Below are 22,395 nucleotides of genomic sequence, written 5' to 3'. Positions count from 1 at the left end.
ATGTGGTATTAGAATATTTTTCTTATTTTATTATATTATCTGCAGTGTAGCAACATTTCTTGTATTTGATCTTAAGATGGCGTTGGGTTACACTGCTGGTCAGGCATCTGCTTAGCAGATGTGGTGTAGCGTAAATGGATTTGTCTGAATGAAGTGACGCCTCCTTGAGTAACTGGACTGAACTCTTAAGAACTTCTTTGTTTCTTCAGGAATATTTTCCCAGACAACCTGCTGCAGGCCTGTTTTCAGCACACCAAGACGGTGTACGAAAGTGACACCTCCATGCCTGATGATCTCCCGGAAAATGTGAGCAATGCGATCAACGTGACTTTGGCTACCACCACCCAGACCACGCTCCTCACTACCATCGAGGACGGCAATGCCACCTACATCGTTGTCAAGGAGACGGAGACCAAGTGGGTTCGGACTTTCCCGATGGCTGACGGAATCAATGTTTTGGGTAAGGATGGAGTGCTAGAATTCTGGCCATTGAAGCTGGCAGATGAAGTGATATGATCTTGAAGATAAAATCACTCACTTGTGTCTCTTCTTTCCATCGGCAAGGGGTAAAAACATTAACAGGAAAAAAAATTACTTACAAAGGTGCTGTGTTGGTTGTTTTAACTTTCCTCATGAAGCTAACATTAGAATATACATGTTCACAAAAAGCTGAAATTCACTCAGATTGTCATGATCAGTTGGTAGGAAAGTCAAGCAGGCTGAGTTTCGATACCTTCAGAATTTATGGATGTATGTTGTGTTAAGTTTCTTCAACTTCCAAGGGTAAAAATAATACCTTTGGGATATAGTTACACAAAATAATGATCATTATAATACCAGATTTTTACTTTCATAATTGTAAAATCTAAAGCACCAGAGTTTATTAGTTTGTTCTTGTTTTTTGTGCATGCATTATTTCTTGTCATTTATTATTTCTCGTCAGGGAACATTTTCCTGTGAATTGATGATGGCAGTGGTGGTTGAGCAGTGTGTTGCTGGTGTGCTGTGCAGGCATCATCACTTTCTGCACGGCCTTTGGCATCCTGATCAGTAACATGGGGGAACGTGGCCGCATCATGATGGACTTCTTCACCTGCCTCAATGAGATCATCATGAAACTCGTCACCATTGTCATGTGGTGCGTCATGGAATCCTATTCATCTGCGGTAGCTTTGATCTTCAGGCATGGCTGTTCTTGGGGGGAAAAATAGCAACATATTTACAACATTCTCAGAAGAACTTAATAGGCTATTGGGAAAGGAAAAAAATACGTGTTTGGTGTCATATACTGTACCATGTCAAACTGATGCAAACTAGGCCTATCGGTTTGCTCTGCTTGGGCAAATTTTGCGCGGCTAACAGTGAAAAGACGAGCAGTCCTGGCCCGGCCCGCTCTCAGCCAATCAAACGCCTCTAAAATCTATAAGCGCTGAATCATTCCTTTGGCCAAGGCTCTCCACGCCATCTTGTCAGGTTTACGCTCTGTCTCGTCTTACGCTTTTTTTGGCTATTAAGCGTATTCATTTGGCCTTATTTTGCTGCATGCGGCTTGTGTTTATTGTATTCTTACATTCTGTGTACTCGATTCGACCGGCACCCTCGATTCGTTCGTTTTTCTCTACCTCTAAGTCGATCCTGTCTTTCCTTTCTCTGTTGGGGGTCGGATTTTCACTGGGTGCCTAAGCGCGGGTTCCATGCCTCGTGTGCCATACCACGAAGGCAGGGATCATGATGCTGGGACTGAGACTCGGCAAGAGACTCTCCCAGGCCCGGAGCTCATGATTCCTCCCGATACGGACCGCGGCGATGTGTCTTTAGATGCTGATCGCGGAGGCGACTTTCGTACCAGTAAAACGGTCATGAAGGGGACCGGGGGGAAAGAGGTACGAGCGTCGCCTCCCGAGGTGTCCCAGCGCGAGGCAGGGAGAAGGGGGAGTGGCAAGTCCTCTCCTGGCGGTGGGGACTCGCAGCTGGGTGCGAACTCCCAAGGGGAGGCCGCGCCCGGCCGTTACCCGGGTCCCCACTCGGAGACGGCCCTCACGGGTCCCATTGTTGTTCCCCCTCCTCCCTTCTCTGTCGACCCCCCTCCCCCACCTCCTTTTGGGGGGGGGAGAAAAATTTGGTGGCCAAGCCACCCCAGTCTCCCCACGGGAGGGTATTCGGGGCGCGTGGCAACCTGCTCTGCAGGTCTTCCCGCTATCCGGCCGGTCTCCCCTGCTGGGGGAGGCCCGCGCGTGTCAGGCGGTTCCGGGCAGTCAGCCCGCTTGTCTTCGGGCGGGACTGACACCCAAGTCGGACCTGACCTCCCTCCGACTTAGCCAGGTTTTTCCCTTCATGGAGGTCAAGGTGCCAGTGACCCTTGGGTTCGGGTCACAGTATGGCTGGTGCCCACGGGTGGTTACCCCCATTCTACCCATACTGGGGCGCACCTATGGTGCACGCTGGGTTGCTGGGAGTACCAAGGGCCAACCCCTTGTCCGCTCCCCACCGGACCCAACCCAGCACATCTCACAGGGTGACACACACAGCCCCGACAAGTGGGATCGACTTCTTGTCGGTCAGGTCGAGGAGACTCCTCCTTTCACTAGCAGAAAGTATGGCAGAAAATTTGAGGATATGCGACAAACAAATTATTTCCCCTTTAATTCAAACTAAATCTGCTGGTTAAGAGCACGTGATTTTCAAAATCCTGGATTTTGCTGCAGTGTGTGACACACAGCTGAAAGCAGTGATTGTCACAGTGCTTGTTTCTAGCTGTGACTGTGACACTGCATGCATGTGGCAGGTACTCTCCCCTTGATATCATGTTCCTGATCACAGGCAGTGTATGTGGCAGGTACTCTCCCCTTGGTATCATGTTCCTGATCACGGGCAATGTGTGTGGCAGGTACTCTCCCCTTGGTATCATGTTGCTGATCACAGGCAATGTGTGTGGCAGGTACTCTCCCCTTGGTATCATGTTCCTGATCACAGGCAATGTGTGTGGCAGGTACTCTCCCCTTGGTATCATGTTCCTGATCACAGGCAATGTGTGTGGCTGGTACTCTCCCCTTGGTATCATGTTCCTGATCACAGGCAATGTGTGTGGTAGCTCCATGGTATCATTTGCCTGATCATGGACAATGTGTGGCAGGTACCCCCCAATTGGTATCATGATCCTGATCATGGGCTATGTGTGGCAGGTACTCTCCCCTTGGTACAGTGTTCCTGATCAGAGGTAATGTATGTGGCATGTCCATGGTATAATGTTACTGATCATGGGCAATGTGTGGCAGGTACTCCCCGATCGGTATCATGTTCCTGATCACGGGCAAGATCCTGTCCCTGGACAACCCGGCAAAAGTGGGCCAGATGCTTGGCATGTACATGGTGACCGTGCTGACCGGACTCATCATCCACGCCGTTCTCATCCTGCCTCTCATCTACTTCGTCATCACCCGCAAGAACCCCCTGCGTGTCTTCCTGGGTATCCTGCAGGCCTGGGTCACTGCCCTGGGTACTGCCTCCAGGTGAGGCTGTAGAAGGCCAGGGGTGGTAGGGGAGAGGTTAGTGGTGGGGTGGGGTGGTGGGGGAAGTGTGGATGGAATGAAGCATGTCAAGGAATAGAGGAAAGGGTATGATAAAAAGCGTTATATTTATCATATATTGCAAACAGGCTATTAACTGAAAGGGGTTAGTGGTTAGGGAAGAGTGAATGGAGCAAAGTAAGTCGAGGATTAGAGAAAATGGGCATATGAAAAAGTATTTGATTTTTATTATAATATAATATTGCAGACAGGTTATTGACAGAGAGGACACTGATGGTTGGGGGTGAGGGTGGGGGTGGAAGAGCATGTGTGGGGGAAAATCAAGGACTAGAGAAAAGGACTGTGTCAATAGCTTAAAAAAAAAAAAAAAGTATTTCATTATTATCATTTATTGCAAACATGTTACTGACGGTGCTCAACTCCTTGCATTCTGTATTTTTTACATCCATTTGATTTCCATACTGTTGGTACCTGCTGCCCATCTGTGTCTCTGAGACAGATAATGGGGAAACAACCCAGATTGATAAACTGTGCTCTTCAGAAAATTTGTGGATGAGTTGCTTCCTTTCATTTGTGTCTCTTCTTCAACTTGTGATTGGGGAAGAAGCAAATTCCAGCTTTATGCATTTAACCAAAATCACCAGCTGGCAGTTCACATGTGAAACATGCTAAAAAGAATGAGACAAAATAAAAGTACCCAATTATCAAGTGCATTAACAAAAAGTTAAGATTATCTTGAGAAAATACAGGATAATAGACCAGCAAGTTGGAAAAAAGAAAGGAAGAGACAACAGAAAGAAAAGGAGAAAGCCAACAGGGGAGCAAGAGGAAATTTCTAGCACAGGATTTCCAGAGGGAGGGCGCACTATTTATGATATATAATAGAAAGAGCCTCCAGCATCCACACACCTCACTGCTCACACACACACACACACACACACACGTCACCTCATCATGCTCACACCCTCTCACACACAGGATGTCCTCTCACCTTCCTTTCCCATGCTGGCATACTCGAGACACACTGAGCCACACAGCCACTATGTCACAGACACTGTCAATAAACGCTCACAAGACACACCATGTGACACAGACACTGCCAAGAAATACACATGACACAGCATGTGACACAGGTACTGTGTCAGTAAACACACACAAGACACACCATGTTACACAGACACACTGTTATCAAACACACACACAACACACCATATCACACAGACACTGTCAATAAACACTCACACGACACTTTCAGTGAAATGCACACAGGACACACCATGTGACACAGATACTGTGTCAATAAACACATGCAAGACACACCATATTACACAGACACTGTCAATAAACATTCACACGACACACCATGTGACTCAGACACTTTCAGTGAAATGCACACAGGACACACCATGTGACACAGATACTGTGTCAATAAACACATGCAAGACACACCATATGACACAGACACTGTCAATAAACAGAAAATGGTTTGTGCAGCACGGCCACCCTGCCTGTGACTTTCCGTTGCCTTGAGGAGAACCTGAACATTGACCGGCGTGTGACTCGCTTTGTGCTGCCCATCGGAGCCACCATCAACATGGATGGCACAGCACTGTACGAGGCCGTTGCCCCCATCTTCATCGCTCAAATGAATGGCATGGAAATGACCTTTGGCAAAATCATTGCCATCAGGTAAGGGTCCTTGATTTTATCATTATTCTCTTCACCAAGGCAAAAATCATTGCTTTCAGGTAAGGGTCTTTGATTTCATGGCTGTGCTCTTCACCAAGACAGAATCGTTGTTTTCAGGTAAGGGTTCTTCAATTCTTAAAGAATAGAGAAGAAAATCATTTCAGAGACAGTTGACACACAACAGACTGACCTGGAGGGATCTGATGAACAGTTCTGTGTGGTGTCCCACTGACTCTTCACATAGTCTAGGGAGAAGAGGAGGAAGAAGAAGTGTTCTTGATTTATTGATCCACCTCCAACTCCCTTTTGAACAGGAATGTTGATCTAGCCTCTGCTGATTCATTCTGCAATGATAGTAAAGTGTTTGAGAGAAGAAGGGGGAAAAAATGATCAAATTTAGATCCAGATCTATTCACCGCATGGAGGAAGTCATTGGGATGAAATGAATAGCACAAGCAGCAATGTGTGCATTGTTATCTAATTGTCCCATCATGAAACTGTAATTATTTTCAAGGTTCATGATCTGACAGTTTATTCGAAACATTCATGATTTGTTGCATCATGAGTCAAACACCATATCAAGGAAATTTGCTGATGCTAGAAGTTCTGTTAGAAAGGCCTGCATGCATATGTGATTGACCAAGATGATTGATCAGAAGTGGTCACTGGATTGTTTGGTTAGAGCTGAATCTGTTGACAAATGTCTGCCTGTGGACAGCAATGCTGACTGGACAGTGACTGTGTTACAGCTTGACCGCCACCTGTGCCAGCATTGGAGCGGCTGCCATCCCCAGCGCCGGTCTGGTCACCATGATCATGGTGCTGACCTCTGTTGGACTTCCAGCTGAAGACATCAGTCTCATTGTGTCTGTCGACTGGTTCCTGTGAGTCATATATTCTTCTTCTTCTTTTATTTATTATTTTATTTAACTCATTCACTGCCAGGTTTCTGTGTGAGAAACACTCACCAGGGCCAAATATTTTAGACTTGATGCCCTCAGTTACACAATTTGGTTCATGTCAAAACAACCGTGGAATTGTTCACCTGAAACTTTGTCCAGGGCGATTTTGATTTAACGTGTCATATCTGTATGCAGGCATCAGTATCATACTCTAATTAAACATGGACATACAATATGATATTAAAAAATAGTTTTGATCTAACATGTCATATATGTGTGTGCAGGGATCAGTATCATACTTTAATTAAACATAGACATTACAACAACAATGTGATATTCAAAAATAGTTTTGATTTAACACGTCATATCTGTGTGCAGGGATCGCATCCGCACCTCCATCAATGTGTTGGGCGACAGTTATGGGGCGGCAGTGGTGGCCCACCTGTCCACCAAGGAACTGGAGGTTGACAAGCACGCCCCCATTGAGGTCCCTGAGGAAGGGCTGGAGGAAGGACAGGATGGCCTGGAACTCCGCGAGAATGGCAAGATGGACGGCAAGGCCATTGAAGCTGAGGAGCCCATAGCCTAATGGTGCCGTAGAAACAACCACAGGGTTGATTCATTGACTATTTCTGCTGATGCGAGTTCCCCTATGAACTTGGTTTGTTAGCAGATATATTCTCATTGAAGATTGATCCCGTGGTGTGCCGTCTTTTTGCTTTTGTCAGGGCAAGATCAGAGTAAGGGTTGTGACATCATCATTATCTTGGAAGGTGTGGTGAATGTGTGTATGGTTTTATATTAGAATATGGTTGATAATTACCATTTTTTTAACTAGAAGAGAAAAAAGAAAACATATTTTTGCTAAAATTTTGAAAGCAAATAGATATATACTTCTCAAAGGTTATAGAGTACTGATACAATGTTCATTGTTTGTCACAGCAAATCATACATCAGATAAACACTGCAGTAAGTAAAACTGAAGATGGATGGACATTAAAGTTCCAGTTGCTCAGACAAAATAATAAATGTTAAAAAGACCAGGAAATGAATACTATGTGTTACTCTTTTTTTTTTTTTTTTAAGAATTGCCCTAAAATGATGATTTTTTTTAAATTGAGCAGTTGCAGTTTGATTTAACAGAAAAATGTGTATATCTAGAAATTTTTTAATATTGATTTTAATTTTTCAGTCGAAAAATTGGAGGTGTATTAGAAAACGTCATCAAAACTGAACAAATTTTATTGATGTAAAGACATTAAATGGCAGAAACTGGTCCAATTCATTGGCCATATGAATGTAATTTGTGACTGTTACGATGTTGTTAGCATTGAAAAGAAGAATAAATTTCACAAGATGATGATACTGATGAGGAAAAAAAAGGTGTGGATGAAAGCACTGATCATACATGCTTACGCACGAGTGTACACACACACACACTTACATGCAAGCACACACATTCTCTCTCTCTTACTCTCTCTCTCTCACTCACACACACACACACACACACACACACACACACACACACACACACACACACACACACAGAGACACCCATACACACATGTACACCCGCATAAACATATGGAGAAAAGTATACTTTGAAATGCCAAGAAATACTGGTGAAGCATATGTTTGTTCTTTGTACAGTTGTTAAAGAATGAACTTTACATTCTGGATAAAACTATTGTAAGGTATATAAACATTAGATTTTGAAGACATGGCATTCAAAAACACCTTGTTAATACTAACTGTCTGCTTGCACCATCTCCTTGTATATATATTTTTTGTGTGTGAGATGACCTGACAAAAAACAAGACAGATTTTGATGTGAGAAAGAACTGCCATGTGCTGTCTGAAATAATAGGGTTGTTAGCCATCTGTCTTTGGTGAGTTTCCAAAGGTCTTGTCGAATTTGACAATCTGCAACATTAACAATGCTCATGCCACTCAGCGCTTTTCTGATGGTCTTGTTCACATGGAAAGCAGTGGACATGACTATGTCTTCCTTGTTCAGGGGCTCAGCATGTTTTGTGTCAATCATCTTGTTATAAAATCAGTTTGGCGCATATAATATTTCATTTTGAAAAAAAAAACAACCCAACGTATGCACTCACATACAGCTTGGGCAGAGTTTTATTTAAATCTGCCTGTTGACATCATAATCTTACAACAAAGCTCATCATCTCTGTTTTTCATGTCATAGCATTTTCTTTTTGTTTATGTTCAGAACCAGTATTTGGATTACTCAATTTTTGTGTGTGGAAGTCAAGATCTCTCTTTAAAAATAAAGTTAGTATACTGCATGGAGATTATTTTTTGGGGGGGAAATGATTCTTGAATCTCTGGAGTAGCTGGAGATTATTTATGCTGGGACCTTTTGGACAATTTCAGTGTCGCTTTGTTTGGACTTTGGGTTGTGACATGTTCAGCTTTGTACACATGAAAATGTGTGTCCAGACCACTGATGCCAATCTCCATGAAGAGCATGTTGTTACCTGAATTTACGTTTCCTTGTGGACCTGTCCCCAGTGAATTTCAGTCTTGCCTTCCCAACTGGATGTAACCTTTACACCCCTTCTTTGTCCACCTCTTTTGCCTTCACTCTTCAGTGTTCAGTGTTCTTGCTCAAACTGGTCTGTGTCTGTCACTTTTTGAAGCTTTTTTGTGATTTGTTGAGGCAAACGTTTTGTTGTTAGTATTTTCTCTAACTTGAAAAAATAATTTTACTGTAGAGTTAAAAGTTTTCTTTAAAAGAAAAAAAACAAACAAACAATTTTTTCTCATATTTTTTTTTCCACTGTTTCTTTCTTCTGTTGAATTTTTGATGTGACATGAAAGACATTACCATTTCTTTTTTCTTTTCTTTTTTTCCAAAGAATGATGCAGGTCCACAGGAGGGAATGTCATGTATATGTGTGTATCATTTATCCCAGAAAGTGCATGAGAATGGTTGTTGGTGAATGTTTCCGTACCATGTGTGGATCATGTTTATCCTTTCGATAATGAATACATTTACAGTAAATTGTGGATGAGCTTGCTTGATTTCTTAGTTATAATAATAAAGAGAGAAAAAAACAGACATCAGAAAATATAAAAACTTTTTCATCAACAGTTTTTTGTGTGGAAGAGAGGGGAAAAACATTAAACCTGGAAAGAAATTTTAGAAAGTGTGTTTATATAGAGGCATTTTGTTTTCCTTTTTCTTTCAGTCTTTGTTGGCCTTTTTTTCTTTCTTAATTAACTGAAACAAAGCCCTTTTTGCCCCACATTCCCGAGTTTATGTACCTTATGCAACCTTGGAATCATGATTGCCCTAATAAATGTTATATACATGATATATAAACTTTTAATGAGTTTTGTTGCTGGCAGCAAATGGAAATTAGTAGAATGTGTAAATCAGTATATATTTTTACATTAATACTTGTAGGACATAATTATGTAATGGTACTAATCTCTGACGAATGGATTAGTGAAAGGTGCAATGAATATAAATGGTGATTTGAAATAAATGTAATCATTCATTGAGAGATACAGTCAGTTTTACATTACATTTTATATGCTAAGACATTGGAAATATTTGTAGTTTTATAAAAATGATAACAAATCTGTTTACAGAAAATTGACTCTAGCATCATTTGCATTAGTGTGTGTGTATGCTCTGCTGAAAAAATTCAGCGATAGTTTGGTGCTTTGACTTATTGATGTGTATGGGTTTGTTGGGCACATAGTCTTTTTTTTTTCAGCATATTGTATTTGATATTTCATTTATTATTTTTTGAAATTTGCTTCACATCCTCCAAGTCTTGTATATGTAATTTAGTATTGTTTAACCAACAATATGTTATTAAGAATGGTTTTACCTATTTATTTAGGCACTCACGTTATTCAGATTTAATGCAGCATGAAAGAAACACCAACAACATACTAGAAAGCTGTCATCTTTTAAAATGTTGAAATGTTTAAAAACTTTTAACAGTGCACAGGTATAACTTGATCAGAAAATATATTGTCATCTGCCTTGAACACAGCCCTGAAACTGGTGGAGATTTTATGGACTGCACTGCTTAAAAATGTTGAACAGATTGAAAGATTCACCTTCAGTAACTCTACACTTTTTCTTTTTGAATTGTGACCTCGAGAGACAGATACAGTTTGAAATAAATGGATATACTTGACAAATATATGTGCTTAGGTTTTTGTGTTAGACTTTTTTGGGTGTGAAGGTGAATGTTTTTGCTCTTATTTTAAGAAACCAGCATTTTGACTTTTTGATATCCAGTATTTAGTGTTAAAAGTATTGTTTTTCACCCAGTGTAGCCTTTCCATGTGTCCACAAATGCCTTGTTTGAATCAGCATAGGATGCATCCCATAATCACACCTGTCATTCCTTGTTAATCCCATATTATTCGATACACACACCCTTTATTATTTCATGGGGGAAAGGTTATGTGTTCTATATGTACAGTGCACTATATTTATTTTGTAAGCATTTGAAAAGCAAATAATCTGTATTTTCCATAACATGTTTACAGTTACTTATTTTTTGGATTGAAAATCATACTTTTTCACCAGCAAACTATGCTTTCACTCTTTTGATGTGTCTAATGTTTTATAATGAGCACATTTTTCTGGATGTTCTCTTTCTATTATACATAAAACAAAATTGTGTCTTTTTGGAAGAAAGGGTATTGATATAGTTTTTCCATGTACATTATTGAAATTTTTTGTGAGCATTGACACATACTGTGTATGATACAGATAAAGTTTGTAGTTCATGAAACATACCCATGTATTGATTCATGCTGCCATGTAAGGCATCCGTAAAAAGGTACTGTGTATGTTCTTATCAAAATTCTTCCCCCCTCTCACCCTTTGCCCCATTTACTCACTTGAAAATAAACAAAACCCAGCAACTACCACATGTCAATCCTTTACAGTATTGCTTGCATGGACAAACATGTTAGATTACAGACACACACACACACGCACACACACACACACACACACACACACTCTCTCTCTCTCTCTCTCTCCCTGTCTTTCTCTCTCTCTCTCGCTCTGTTTTCTCTCAGTCTAGCTCTTGCTCTCACACACTCTCTGACTCTCACACACTTGTTTTCTTACCCACTCCATCTTTGTTCCCAGTGTTTTGACATGTTGCATTTTCTTGTCTCTGGTATAGTTTTTGTGCGGTTTGTTTTCTCTCTTGCTAATGGTATTGCATGATGAATTTATCCTCTTTTCTATTTTATGCTTTGTAAATACTTTTTTTGAGAATTGACTTTCTAATCTTTGTCTTGACTATTGTACATTCCTGTACATTTTCCCCAGTCTTTGCCAATCTTGCTGGTTTCAATTTTTCCTGATGTAATTAAATTTGAAACAGTCACTGAAAAATTCAGCGGTTCCTTTTTCACTCAGATTCTGTTACAGTCAAGTGATAAATTCACTGAGAAATATAAGATGAACATGAGGAGAAAAGTGAAGCTTGTTCCAGGTTTAAGGGCTTAGCTACACATTTCCTCCTGTAGGATGTGTGAACAGCAGTGATTGCAGTAACCAGTGATTTACAGTGAAATAAGTGTTGTTGACAAAAAATTCTGAACAATTTTTAAACTGCGGATTACAAGGACAGGTTTTATTTTTCAAAAACTTTTAACAGACTTTTTTTTTAAAAATAGCATGATAGTTTGCTTGTTTCCATCCCCTGATTACTGATTTTTTTAATTTTAATTTTCTATTTTTTTACAGAAACAGTGCAGTTGATGGTGACAAAAGTGAATGAACACTTGCTGTTGCAGCGTTTTACACAACTGGTGTCCTTGATCTCCATTCCTAGATCAAATCACTCATTGTATGGCACACCTATTTTCCAGTCAGTTTTTGCTGTGTTGCACATTTCAGACCTGCAGCCCTTATGTTTGGATTTGTCTAGTCTTCTTTGACAATGGCAACAAGATCGCTGTCAAATGTTTTGTTTTTTGTTTTTTTGGTCACTTAAAAATGACTCAGACAGTCAAGTTGGTCAATGTACAGTAAAGGATGACAACAACAAAAAAGGTGCCATCAAACTGATACTAGGAACCGACTTTGTGAAAACAGAGTGTCAGGACTCTTGGGGTTACAAACTCATGGAGATCTTTTGTGTAGGTGATTTCAGCATGACTGCCACTATTGCTTGTTTCTATGCTTGGAAGGAAGATGGGTGAACAACCCGATCATGAGTTCTGTAATAAATGATGTAGATCTATTAGATGGAGTTTAATTTTTATAATTTTTTTGTAGCAGATATTGTTTGCCTGGTGCCAGTTTTGTCGTGGTTTATTGTTTGAACGACTTGGGAGAAACATGTCTAAAGACTGGTTTTCGAAATATCGAGTTTGATCACTGGTACATATTTCACTATATAGGTCCATATTTTGTCTCTCTCATTTAGAATCACATCGGGATTTTTTTTTAGTTCAGGTCTGGCTCTTGGATTACTTGCAACAAGACAGACTTTCTTTTCAGTGAGTCTGTTTTTCACTTGAGGGGGCTTGGGCAAGTGGATGGAGTCAAGAGAAAGTTATGATCAGGGCATATCACATTAAAGTCTTCCTTCTGTTCAGCCAATTCTATGGCATTTTGTATGGATCAATGGAGCAGTCTAGCTGTGGGGTTACTGCCCTACATTGCAAATTTCAAGATATCCAGATACTGGATTCCTTCCCAGTGAGAAGTCCTTTTCTGTGTTTTTGCTGTTTGAGGATGTCATTAGGACATGGTGGTGGTAACTATCTTGTTCCCCTTTCTTTTTGGCTGTTTATGATTATAGTTTGCTTGTTGTTTAACTGTAGTAATCGCTCAGTGAAATCTCATTTGTTTTCTGTTGTGTTTTCTTTCTGGAGAGGAAATAAATAAAAGTGATTACAGAGTAAAAACAGGGGGAAAGAAGGGTCATATGAAAATATTATCAGTATTAAAGTGTTAACCTGCTTGCTAGATAGATATAAAGAAGTGTAAACAATTTTTAGAATGGGTTGACTGCTGGTTCCAGTAAATAAGAAGTCAAAAGAAAGAGAATACTTTCAAACAGGTTTGTGACCCAAAAGCTTTTGAACTTACCTCCTTTGGATCCTCCACCACACTGTTTGATAGAAAGAAGCACATGAAATTGCTGTCAGATTTGCAGTTACAAGTCAAAAGATCACTTCTTTGTTCCATTGAAATGCATCATTAACCTGGTATATCTGTGCACATACCTGTGTGCCATTGTAAGATATATCCTTTTTTTCTCATTAGCTATCTTTTTTTCTTTCATGTATGCTGATTGTAAGAATGCAGTTGATTTTCTGGTGATAGTTTAGCTCTTCTTGTAAATAATCAGGAAGTTGCGACTTGCAGATTGGAAATCATTGATACGCATTCATGGATTGATAATTTTTATTTTTATTTGAATAAAGTGAACCATGCTGTACATGTCTATTTGTGTGAGAAAGAAAGCAAGAAAGAATTTCATATATTTGTTTAAAATAAAGCAAAAACCCTGGGCAGTTTATGATTTGAAAATGGTGACATAAATTTCTGATGCACAGATAGCATACACATGTATGTGTGTGTGTGTGCGCGCATGCACACACACACACACACACACACACACACACACACAATGATTCAAAATATGCAGAACAACTATGAATAACACTACTATTATAATCACGTGTGGAGCCAGACTGAGAGCATCCCCTTCAGGGTAGAGACCACCACCACATCAACCCATTTTATTTTGGGAGACAGGTTGTGATTGAAATCACAAACAACACAACCTTCAGGGTAGAGACCACCATCACATCAACCCATTTTATTCTGGAAGACTTAGGTTGTGATTGAAATCACAAACAACACAGCAATGAAGTTGAAAAGGGTTATATTGCTGAAACAGGTCTGAATCTACTTTTATGAATGTTTTATTCAAAAAAGAAATAATGTGACTTTTCCTTTATCACCAGCGTCTGGCAACCTGAGCAAAAACAAAAATATATATCAGAGTATTATAGTGTTTTTTAGTCATAAGTAAGAGAGGATACAATTCCAGCTTGTATTCTTCATTGGACATGCCATTCTGTATTAACACTGTATATGAGCATGTTAATGATTCATCTGGATCGCTTATGAATGCTGGTAGACAAATTTATGTACCTTCAGAGAGGTAATCAGAGCCCATGTTGCTGTCTTGTGTCCGTCTTGCGCTGTTCTTCTTTGAACACATTCACGCAAGGGTACATGCACACACACACAAACACAATCATTTCTCTTCCCACCCTCTCACACACACACACACACACACACACACACATAATGCATGTAGAATAACACCACAGCAACAAAAAGGTGGTCATAGGAAAAATTCTGTCAAACAATCCGCTTTTATAGAAAAGCAATACATTTGGAGTGAAAAATCATTTTAAAAAAAGAAAGAAAAAGGTGGCGCTGCATTGTAATCAACACGCTTCCCTAAGGAGAGCAGCCTGAATTTCACACAATCTGTTTTGATGAAAATGTTGTATTTTCCAATACAATACAAACAAAACACACACTCTGACACCTTCTTGAAACTGAACTTTATTTATTGCAGGGATGGAATGCACGCAATCTCTCTCTCTCTCTCGCTCTCTCTCTCTCTCCATTCCTCATTTCACGTCACCTGACCATTACTTGACTTAAGATAATTCCACTATGACTTCATCTCTCGAGTAAGTTGCATCAAATTTCTACAGTATCCCTTTGTACTTTGGTTTTGATGTATTTTTCATTTATTTTCTTATAATGACCCTTATATGTCTGACACAATATTGTCATTGATTAAAGCAGTTTCTCTTTCGATTTGTTATATATCTATATCCATGTTTGTATGTGTGGAAGGGGGGTAAAGAGTTGTGGGGGTGGGGCAGATCCACGTGACTATGTTGGTTTTTTGTTGCTGAAGTTTATTACTTTCACCCGCACAGAAAAACCAGCAAAGTCATGTGCTGATTACATCATTTCGTGGTCATCTTAAGTGTCCTTTTCATTCATTACAGCAGCTGCTAGGAGATAGGAGAGGCGGAGGAGGGGGCGGAGTGACAACACTCATCTACAGATGCAGCTTAGTTTTATAGCCAGTGAACACGAAGAATAAAAAGAAGAAAAGACGAAGTGGAAAGATAAAGACTCCCTCGTTTTCCATGCTCTTGTGTCGATGTTAAATGTCATTGCTTTATCTTTACTCCTGTTAGTGACTCACTATCCTGATTTAATAGCGTGTCTGTCATGTGTATATATATATATATATATATATATATATATATATAATTATAGCCAGGAGTGAAATTAATATGCTCGAAAAGGGACTGTCACTTATAAAGTTTACCTTTGTTCATGGTGAAGTGTCTCTAGCTATTTAGAATGACTATAATATAATAATAACATAACAAACAAATTTGCTGATACATTTTGAAAGTGAACGAGAAATAGACACGAAAGTCAAACGAAGTCCAACAAAGTGGAAAGAAAAATTTCACGGCATCCAGTAGACCGGTACATGGCAGTGTCAATATATGTCAGAATCGGTTTGCACGACAGTCACACCAGACCCTAGATGCACAGCAATCGCTGCGACAGTCTCTGGGTGCATGACACATGGTGATACAGGTGCACAACAAGATCACCGCCACAGACTTTAGTTCCTTGCCTTAACGCGTCCTGTGTGAACTCTGCATGGTAGTTTTAGTCTGTGCAGTTGGTTCACCTGACGACCATACCATGTGGTGAAGGGGTCGGGCCTGGCATGCGGTTCCGCAGCCTCCGGTCTGAAGGGCAGGAAGGAGTCAGCTGGCACAGTCGTAGAAGCGTTTTTGGCTAAACTAGCACCGGCGGCGCCTGACCACTACGGTCTGTAGATGGACAACTCGAGGCTGAATCTGGTGACGGGTAGCATGGAACAGCGCAGATCATTTGCCTGTTTTGGCCTTGTCCAGAATGTTCTTTGCAGTCTGCATCGTACTTTCGGCCAGATTGTTAATTGCGGGTATCGGAGACTGGATGTGATGTACTTCACATCCCAGGCAGCACTGAGACGGGCAAACCCCTCTGAGGTTCTGCAGGCCGTTGTCGCTTATCAGAGTCTCTGGGATGCCATGCCTGACGAAGTGGACCGACAGCCACTGACCACTTCCGCTGACGTCATGGTGGTCATCTCGTCCAGCTCGAAATAGCGGCTGTAGAAGTCCGCAGTGACCAGGTAGTCCTTGCTGGTCCAGAAGAACAGAACCACACTCTGCCATGGCTATGTCAGAACGTTGTGAGACAGCATTGGTTCCTTGCAGTTGGAAGGACGGCGCACACCTCCACGGTGCGCTCAATCCTTGACCAAAACAATAGCCACCTAGCGTGCTGCGGGCACTTTTCCACACCCAAGTGACTCACATGGATTTTGGTCAGCATCTCAGGATGGAGGGCGGTTGGAATAAAGATCCGCTCTCCCTTGAAAATAAAGCCACCAGTGAGTGACTATTCGTCTCTGAAGTTTCCAGAAGTCCTGGGTGTGCTCGTGGCAAAGCTGGCGTGAATCTTTGCAGCTGTCGCGGATGTAATTCAGCACCATGCTTTTGTCTTCACTAGTGGTTCTTCTCATCAGATCCATCTTTTCATCATTGACTGACAGGTTCTTCAAGATACAGTGGGTCTGTGCATGGATGTCTTCCGTGACATCACGGGGCTCTAGAGGTAGTGATTTCTTCGACAGAGTATCAGCCACGGTTATCTGCTTGCCTTGGACATGTGTAACTCTGATGATGTATTTCTGTAGTCTTAGCAAAGTATGCAGTTGAGCATGAGGGGATGCTGATGCCAGAGGCTTTTCGTGGTCATCTCTAGTAGCTTTTGGTCGGACTGAACAAGGACCTGGTGCTGGCTGTATATGTACTGGTAGATCGTTACGCAGCCAAACACAATGGCGTTTAGTTCATTTTCAATCTGCATATTTTTGCTCCGTCTTGTTGGGCGACTTTGAGGTATGCAAGGAGCTTGTTGTCTTGGAAAATGACAGCTCCCAATCTGTGCTTGCTGGCGTCCACCTGTAGCTTGATTTTCTTGCTGGTTCCAAGATGGGGAGAACGGACTGGTTGGGCAGGGTTGACTTAAATCCTGTCCCAGACAGCCTGCTGGGATGTCTCCCAAAGGAATTTGTTTTCTTTTATAAGCAGGTCCCGAAGTGATTTCGTTGTTTCCGCCAGGTGAAAACCGAATTTTGACAGGCATGTCACCATACCGAGCATGGTCTCCATCTCTTTGCGGTCTGCTGGTGGCTTCATGTCCTACACAGCCTTGATTCCATCAGAGGAAATGACGTTACCAAAGTTTTATGCTTCCTGCACGCCAGTGACGAGTTTCTCTGGGTTGAGTCTTAAGCGTTTCTCAGTGGCTCGTCGAGGGCGGCCTTAATGTTGTGATCGTGCTCCTCCTGGGTTCTCCCCGTAACCAGCAAGTCATCTATCAGCGAAACTGTGCCCGGCACGCCATCAAACACGTCAGCTATCTTTCTTTGGAATTTGTCCTTTGTGATCACCAGGCCGACGGGCATGCGCATGAATGGGTACCTGCCGTAGGGGGGAGTTGGATGTGGTCATCTAGGATGCCTTGGTGGACAGCATCATTTGCCAGTAGCCTCTCCTTGCATCCAGTTTACCTGGCCCCCCGTATCTTGGCAAATGCATCTTCCACTGTTGGCATGGCGACGAAGTCGGGCCTCTTCACCACCTGGTTCAGGTCTTTTGATTCCAGGCAGATGCGTAGCTTCCCGTTTGGAATCTCCATGACTACGAGCAAACTGACCCAGTCCGTGGGCCGCATGACTTTGGCGGTGACTCTCGCTGCTTGCATGGCGTCCAGCTCTGCCTTCAGACGTTCTCTCACGGCCACGTAGAACGTGTCTTGGTAGTGCTGGCCCTTGTAGGAACATTTCGGGTTCATGGTGTCATTGACGTCTATGCGCTGGCAAGCATATCCATCAGACTGGCCTTCCCAGGCTTGAGGGATGGCACCATGGACATATTTCTGTATATTTTGTATGGGATCACATTAGCCTGAACATCCGTATTGATTTTGAACCGCAGGACGTCAACCGTCGTTGATGTTGGAATAGGCAGTGTCGCAAGCTGGTATTTTGTTGCCTCGTGAGTGACGGCGATTTCTATCAACCTGGCCATTGTAAGCTGGTCTACTACTTGCGGCAGTTTTTCTCTGGTCTTGAAAAATTATACCATACACAATGCTGTCTCGCACTATTTTGTCCAGGTTCAGTGTACACACATTCTTTGACGAGTCTACGACCTTCTTGCTGCTTTCTGTTCAGGTACAGGAAGCGCGTGAACAGGTTTTTTTATTTTATTTATTTTATTTTATTAGAATGATGTGTTTCTCAATTCTTTTTCACGTTACCTATAGACTCAGGTTTGTTGAGCCACTTTGAGGCATACATAATATTTCATTGGCTTTTTTTTTCTTCTGGAGGCAAGTTATAAGTATTGAAAATCTCTTTCCCTTCTCACCCAACCAGATCAGGAGGTAGGCGCACTTATCGGTTTCTGTAGATTTGTGGAGAGGCCCGACAAACATCTGGTTGGCGTGCTGTTTTATTTTTCTCCATGCGTCTCGCATGTTTTGTGGAGTACCAACCCAAGTTTGGATTATGTAGGACTGAGGTCATAGTTTACTGCGTTCTATGGTTCGTTTCCTCTCTGACGCCACGAAAAGGGAACGAGAGAGATGGTTGTTGACATCATGGACTGTACAATACATCATAGACCAGTCATTGGTGTCTTTCTATATCTGTCCTTATTCTGTTCTTCTCAAGTTACAAATATCAAAGGATCTAAAATGCAGAATGATAAGATTCATCATACGAGTGAACTAGCCCCAGTTCATCAAAAGAGTTAAAGTGCCAGTTCGTGCTATTCACGTTTTCACACTGGCTAGCAAAGTTCATAATCATTACACAACCAATACACCGAACCACTAGGAACAAAAAAGTTGGTTCTAATGCCCGTTGCTGTAACTTGTAGTGGCCTCTATTTGTGTCGTCCGGCATTCAGTGGATTAGAATATCTGTTAATTGTTATATAGTGTTCACACCGACAAGTTCGAACAGCGCAGTGATGTGTGGGCGGTCTGATCAAAGAGCGTCAGTCTCTGTTGCAGACTTTCTGTCGGACGAGTGATGGAGATGGATCGGCTGCAACGAAACTGTGCCTGACTCCGCTGTTCTTTCTTGACCAGCGACGTGACTCGCTCCTGCCCTGCTCACTCGCATCCTTTTTTTTCTTTTCTTTTTTTTTAAAAAAAAAAATTTATATTTTTTTTTTTTTAGAGATTTACTACTAGTTCTGCCATCATCACCAACTTCACTGCTGCTGCTTTACTTTTTCTTCTTTTTTTTCCATCACTGCTTCTCTTATGATTATTGGATTGCAGCAGCTACAACTTCTAGCGCTGCTCTTGCTCTTATTAGTCATTCTATACAGATGCCATTCCCGTTGCGGGCCGTTAAGAGCGTAGTGTCCCACTGCTGCTGTTGCTACTACTATTTTTACAACTGATTACAAAACAATAACTATTATTCTAGAACTACCCCAACGTGTGCCCATTATCGTTCAGGCTTGTTTATGTTATAGCCCAGTCGGTTTTAGTTTCGACGAAAACCTGTTGAAAACAACACTTCTGAAATCAGCAATCGATGAAGATGCACACCAGAGAAGAGAAACGGCTGTGGCAGCGCTCGTTGAGTCTGGTTCAGCAACCATGATATAAGCGATTATTGTCATCAGCAGGAGGCTTAGTGGATGGTGTCCTGAGTCCTTCTGTTGAATCAGAACAGGTACCACTGAACACCACCGACCTGACACAGCAGCAGTGACTGGAGATCAACGACTTAAGAGCGAGTGTTCTTATGTTTCAGGTGTTATTTTTGGGGTCGTTTAGGTTCACATGTATAGCCAGGGCTTGTTGTTCAATAGGAGGTCGTTTGGGTAGCGTGAGCAGCAGTGCAGGGTCTCCTTACATCAACCTAACATTGATAACTGCCTGTGGACTGTCGGCAATATCATGAAACAAACCCACTGTTTCTCCTGCACTTACCAGGACCGTCAGCACGGCCAGATATCGGGGGATGAGCAGCATAACACAGCTCGACGGACTGTCACACTGGCCATGATAGGATAAAGGTACCCACGAGAAGCATACATTCATGTATACACCGACGAGACGGCCACCAACGCTGACAAATGGAGGAGCTGACATTCTTGTTAAAGTTCCCTTGAGGAGAGACACTTACCGCAAGTGTCGCCACAGACAGATGATTCAGAACTTCAAAGATTCACGCAATGAATTGATCCTCCTTTCAGACGTCCTCTCTGTGCTCCAGGCCCTGGGGAATAACAAGCCTTCCCCCCACACACCCCCCCCCCCCGCCCCAACCCCCGCACACGCGCCTCACCCCACTTGACAAGTGCTCTTCAACAAGTCGGAAGACCCTGTACTCCAGTGGATCCCAGCCCACTGTGGACTCCAAGGAAATGAGAGGGCAGATGAGCTGGTAAGAGCAGGAGCGCAGGAAGACCAAGCAGACAACAGCGTCAGCTGCTGTAACAAGAAAAGCGTCACCAGGTCACTCCTGAAGCCACAGACAGTAAAAGACGACTGCCACCATCTGTGCCACCATCTGTCCAGAGACTCTACGCTCTCATGAACAAGAGGTTCAGGCTTGTGCCCTCGCCAACCTGCCCCAGCTGTCCAGAAGACCAGACAGCTGACCACGTTCACCAAGAAGAACAAACAGGCGGTGTGGTCAGTTGTAACTCCGTTTAGGACCAAGCAGTGAATCAAAGGGTGCGTCCAACAGTGTACATGAACGTGTAATTAACAAACGGAACATTCTTCGCACATTGACAGTATTTTTTTCATAAACAACGAAATGTTTAGTAATGAGCACACACACACACACACACACACACACACACACACACACACACACACACACACACACACACACACACACACACACACACACACACAGAGCAATTCCGGTACATGTTAGCGGGAAATATATTCAACATTTCAGCTATATTTTGTTTTTTATGCATCAAGTCGCAATTGCTGTAATGTATCTTGATCCTGTCATACAAGTATTTTTGTTTTTTCATAACCATAATTCGTTTCATAATTATGTCTGCATTTCTAAGAACAAACCTTATTTTCGAGAAGTCAACATAATTTCATGTGCTGGTAATCAGTGGTATCGACAGTTTCAGTTTTAGTTTTTCAAGGAGACGTCACTGTGTTCGGACAAGTCCATATACTTACACCACATCTGCAGAACAGGTGCCTCACAGCAACATAACCCAACGCGCTTGTCAGGCCTTGAGTGCATTTATACATATTTATGTACCTATCAAAGTGGATTTCTTTTACAGGTCTGTGCCAGAGGACAACACCTTTGTTGCATGCATTAGTTAAAGGAAACTGACTTTCTGTTTCCCCAGTGTTACTTCATTCTGTTATTTATTGTTGATATCTTTATTCTAGCTCTGCCTGTAATGTCTTTTGCCTTGTAGTGATACAAATTCATACCTCGAGTGTATTACATTGCCTATTTAGATAATGAAAAAGTGCGGTATAGACACTCATATGAAGAAATGTCCTACCTGTGCATACCAAGAAATTGCCCCAAGTTTTGTCTCTTTTTTTTTCCAATTTATTTATTTACTTATTTATCATTTATTTGTGATCACGTTATCACATTTGGTTTGGGTTGTTTTTTATTTCTTAAAAAAATAATTTTTTTGAATATATTTTTTAAGTGTTTTTGTTTTGTTTGCAACGAGGTGCTTATTTAGAACAGTGACAAAAAAATATGTAAAATATGCACCATGTATGCCCTATGTTCTTCGTCTTTGTCTTGTTACACTTTCTTTTCCTGCAATGTATTAAGTTAACGTAATGTATTGCATTCGTACTGTTTAGTTATATTAAGATTTGTGCAATGTAAACAAAAATTGAATGAATAAAAACATTTTGAAAAAACAAAACAACAACAACAACAACAACAAAACCTTTGTTGCCATGGGTTCTTTTTCAGTGCGTGTTGCACACGGCACCTCGGTTTATCGTCTCATTCGAATGACTTGATGCTCGGTTTGTTTTTCCAGTCAAACTTGGGAGAAAGGCCGAGAGAGGGATTCGAACCCAGACCCTCAACGAC

At 41.8% G+C, this 22,395-nt stretch overlaps 1 protein-coding gene across 5 annotated transcripts in view; it reads left to right on the top strand.

Annotated features, from left to right (window-relative positions):
• The window catches only part of LOC143282945 (excitatory amino acid transporter-like), a 93,900-nt gene extending 80,322 nt beyond the window's left edge, over window positions 1-13,578 (top strand). For all 5 annotated transcript variants that reach the window (XM_076588853.1, XM_076588848.1, XM_076588850.1 and 2 more), the window contains 6 exons: window positions 210-460; window positions 1,012-1,138; window positions 3,276-3,509; window positions 5,022-5,216; window positions 5,966-6,100; window positions 6,497-13,578. In XM_076588853.1, the coding sequence (XP_076444968.1) occupies window positions 210-460; window positions 1,012-1,138; window positions 3,276-3,509; window positions 5,022-5,216; window positions 5,966-6,100; window positions 6,497-6,707 (1,153 nt within the window). In that variant the 3' untranslated portion in view covers window positions 6,708-13,578. The remainder of the gene's footprint in view (window positions 1-209; window positions 461-1,011; window positions 1,139-3,275; window positions 3,510-5,021; window positions 5,217-5,965; window positions 6,101-6,496) is intronic.
• Window positions 13,579-22,395: the final 8,817 nt, after the last annotated feature.

The sequence above is a fragment of the Babylonia areolata genome, chromosome 6 (genome assembly GCF_041734735.1).
Source record: "Babylonia areolata isolate BAREFJ2019XMU chromosome 6, ASM4173473v1, whole genome shotgun sequence".
Lineage (NCBI taxonomy): Eukaryota > Metazoa > Mollusca > Gastropoda > Neogastropoda > Buccinidae > Babylonia > Babylonia areolata.
Note: the sequence above shows the minus strand (reverse complement) of the source record. Positions and strands in the feature narration are given on the sequence as shown.